The sequence below is a fragment of the Rhinichthys klamathensis genome, unplaced genomic scaffold (genome assembly GCF_029890125.1).
Source record: "Rhinichthys klamathensis goyatoka isolate OS25496 unplaced genomic scaffold, OSU_Roscu_1.1 h1tg000593l_1, whole genome shotgun sequence".
In the NCBI taxonomy this organism is placed as follows: Eukaryota; Metazoa; Chordata; class Actinopteri; order Cypriniformes; family Leuciscidae; genus Rhinichthys; species Rhinichthys klamathensis.
The window spans coordinates 453,287-457,341 of NW_026607050.1; the positions used below are offsets into that span (position 1 = coordinate 453,287).

At 40.0% G+C, this 4,055-nt stretch overlaps 1 protein-coding gene across 1 annotated transcript; it reads left to right on the plus strand.

Moving 5' to 3' along the window:
* Nucleotides 1-1,274: 1,274 nt before the first annotated feature.
* LOC130075634 (synaptopodin-2) lies at nt 1,275-2,423 on the plus strand. The gene has a single exon (XM_056240376.1). The coding sequence runs from the start codon at nt 1,629-1,631 to the stop codon at nt 2,256-2,258; it is 630 nt and encodes a 209-aa protein (XP_056096351.1). The 5' UTR covers nt 1,275-1,628; the 3' UTR covers nt 2,259-2,423.
* The last annotated feature ends 1,632 nt before the right edge of the window (nt 2,424-4,055 follow it).

The following is a 4,055-nucleotide window of genomic DNA, read 5'->3' on the forward strand; positions in this document are numbered from 1 at the left end:
GTCAGACCCTTGTCCCGCCTCTCCCATGGCTGTCGCCTGTCCAGCGGCCATGTAAGATTTTCCGACTAAAGCAGAAGTAATACTAACACGGCTTGGATGGCAGCAGGGGCCGTTACTTCCAAGTCAGAGTCGGCGCAAGATGGGCCGCGAGAGTCTCTTCCATGACCGACATCGCCACGTAACCTTGCTCTGCCATCTTGGAAACAGTGGCGAAGTCAGCGGCAGTGGGATTAGTAAACTGCGCTGAAAATGGCTGCTTCCAAGACCTTGATACCTCATGGTGGAGGTCTTGTAAGAAGGGGAGAGGCTTATGGGGCTGGGCTAGGGCTGCGGCTGGTCAAAAATCGGTCATCTAGATAGGCCCTTAACCGCCGCCTGAGCATGCTGAAGGCCCAAACATTGCATGCATCTGTCATGAGTGTCTCCTGCGATTAACCTGTCACATGGATCGAAACATCTCCTAGCTCATCATGTCCGCTTGAGAGGAGTGAAAACTGCTCTGAAAAGTATGAACAAGAGAAAGACCGCTTTCTTATGGGCAACAGAAGATTCGCTTCCTGAAGAAAATGAAATCTGATGAGATAGCACGTATTCTCGGGGCGGTGCTAAGCGCTACTGGCCAATGAAATGGCGTAATGTTATAAGGGCTTCAGACATTCGTCACACCGAAGGTGTTCACATAGCGACGGCTATCGCAGCGTTGAGTGAACCTATGAAAGGCAACCCGCATTCCCTCGCAAAACCTTAGTGTTCTTTCAGAGCAGACGCGAAGTTTCTCGGGGGAATGTAAACATTTTGCGAGTGAACGCAAAGTTTCTCTGGGGAACGCAAAAAAATGCAAAATCATTGACAAGTAATTTTCCCCCCTATATCCGTAGTATGGAACCTCTAAAGTACGGAGCTCCTAAAGGGACGTGGTGGTGGAAAAAAATCTGGGATGGGAGGGAAAAAAAATATTTCAATAGTAAAGGTTTTGTGAGCAAACGAAAAGTTTCTCGGGGGAACGCAAATAATTTGCAAAAGAACGCAAAAGCATTTTTCCTCCCATCTATTTTTTCCCACCACCATGTCCATTTAGGGGCTCTGTAGATTTTAGCAACAGCATTTGTCATACTACAAACTCACTAAAATGTATGTTATCATCATTAATAGAATCCCATGTCTTCATGGCTAGCTCATAACCTGTCCTTTGTTGTTGTTTTAAAGCAAATAAGCCTGGATAGATAGTTATTTTTATGCTAATTTTATTCATCCTGCAGAAGTGGATTTTCAAGTGAATTGTAGTAATTAGAGCCCTGCACGTTCATATCATAACCAGACGGTGGCAGCACAGTCTTTCTGGTTAGGCTTATCTGTTCACTCCATGGTGGAAAATTGTTTTTGTACATATCCACATACACTGTAAAAAAAAAAGATTTTTCAAAGTTGTAAATAAAACAAAGATTATTGGAATATGATTTACAAGAACATATTATATTTCAGTCCTTCTACTTTCAAATTTCACATTTAATTTAGTGTTACTTTCTGTTTCTTAATTAATTGTAAAATTTACAAGTAAAAAATGCTTCACTCACCAATGTTTTTTTTCTGTGTAATATCAGTGACCCCCCCCATTTTTTACTATTGATATGAATCTGCCACTACAATTGTTTATTCCCATGAAAACTGTTTTAAACGTATTTGTTTGCTCATTTCAGGGGCTTAGGAGCGCGTCCTTGTCACCACCTGTTAGACTTTCAGCAGCAGGTCTCAGTCCAAGGTCGGTTTCATTTTCTCCATCACCAAGACCTGCATCACAACCCTCTTCTGTTCAGCCACAGACTGCCCGGCTAGACAGGGGTCACAAGCCTCCCAGCCCATGGGAAGCTGCCTCACGCCACCCATTGGGGCTCGTGGATGAAGCTTTTACATATCTGGACATTCAACAGTCTATTGCCTCCAACCTGCGCTATGCCGCTCAGACTAAGCTCTTACCCGAGCCCCCGGCCGAGTGGAAGGCAAAGGTTGCATATGAACCTCCACCGAAAAACCAAAAAGACAGTTTGAGTCCATCACCTCTGACTTTTCTGTCCCCAACCAAGAGCACAGCGTCGGCACCAGCTGGTCCCGTCCCATATGTATCACCCTTTAGACAGTGTCAACCCCAAAGGTCAATGACAGAAGCTAACCTTGGGGCTTCACAGGGTAATCTAACGAAAATGGGGCCTCATCGACTGAGACTCTATAAAGCCAAAGATAGCAGTTCTTGGAGACGTTAAAAGAAGCGCCGGGAAACCCTTTTCATGCAGGTCGCGAAAGTCAAATCAAACAGGGGGGTGTTTTGAAAGTGAGAAAAGTACAATTCTTAAGGCTACTATTAAACAGAAAGATACTGAAAGACAGAGAAGCTGATGTTGCAGAATGAGGGTCTGTGAAAGTCAGAAGACGGAACTATAAATTGATAGAGTTTTTTTACGTTTGATAGACAGAGTGTTACAACTGGCTTTTAAAAACTCACACTTACAATACAATACAATAATGTAATCTAATTTTGATTAGTGAATATGCATCCCTTGTGAAAAATAAGTACACTTTAGCATACTTTAAAAAAAAAAAGGAAATAATATACTCTAAAAAATATATACTTAAGTGCACCTAACTGCAAGTTGATTGCATTTTAATGAAAATGTATTATAGTTAAAATTTCTATTAAATGTAATTAGCTTAACTTTGGAGTGTTTTTGACCACTTAAGTAGTCATGAAAGTGCACTCTTTTAAGGACACAAAGGGATAGTTCACTTAAAAATGAACATTTTGTCATTAATTACTCACCCTCATTTAGTTCCAAACCCGTAAGACTTTCGTTCTTTTTTGGAACACAAATTAAGATCTTTTTAATAAAATCTGAGAGTTTTCAGTCAGTCCATTGACAGCTACACAACTGACACTTTGACACTACAAAAAGTTCCTGAAGCGATTGTAAACTAATCCATATTAACTGAGCCGTCAAGATTATCTGAAGAGACTCAATCACTTTCTATGATGAACATATTGAATCAGATCGTGTCTCTTCAGAAAATTTGGACTAAACCGCTTAATTCATATATATTATTTTTACGATCTCTTTATGAAGTTTTTGAAGCATCAAAGTGTCAGTGTAGCTGTCAATGGAGGGACAGAAAACTCTCAGATTTCATCAAAATCGAATTTGTATTCCAAAGATGAACAAAAGTCTTGCATGTTTGGAACGAAATGAGGGTGAGTAATGACAGAATTTACATTTTTGGGTGAACTATACCTTAAGTGGCCTTTTATTTCATTAAAGGAGTAGTTCACTTTCAAATGAAAATTAGCCCATGATTTACTCACCCTCAAACCATCCTAGGTGTATATGACTTCTTTCAGACGAATACAATCGGAGTTATATTCAGTGGTGGAATGTAACGAAGTACAAATACTTCGTTACTTTACTTAAGTAAATTTTTCACGTATCTGTACTTTACTTAAGTAGAATCAATAGTGCATACTTTTTACTTTTACATCGTTACATTTTGCAGCAATTATTATACTTTCTACTCCACTACATTTCTACAACGTTCTGTTACATTTTCGTTAAATTTTCTGATCCGTTTTTCCCCTGCCAAAACGTCGTCCTGACCGTTCGTTCGTCGCACGTTTCTGTCTCACCAGTGAAGTTTGGTTGCCATAGTAGATATATCAACCCGGTCACACTAAATGCGTCTCTATAGCACGCAGTGTGTTTATCGTGCAATTTATACGCGAAAATTTGTTTTTACATGCATAGGAAACGCATTGGTAGGTTTAGTAGTGATGTGGGGTGCGTGTGTATTATACGTTTGGTTAGGATTAGTATGGCAAGCCAAGAGGTTCAGAATTACGCCATAAATTAATCGCGTTTACAGCCAAACGCCGTCATATATGGCGTTTTAACATAATATGTGTGTTTATATATATATATATACCGTATATAGTAAGCTTGATGTGTATATTGCCTAATTGCAAGCTTGTTCAGAAATGGTGACAAAAACTTAAAATATAACTGCTTTTCCATCAT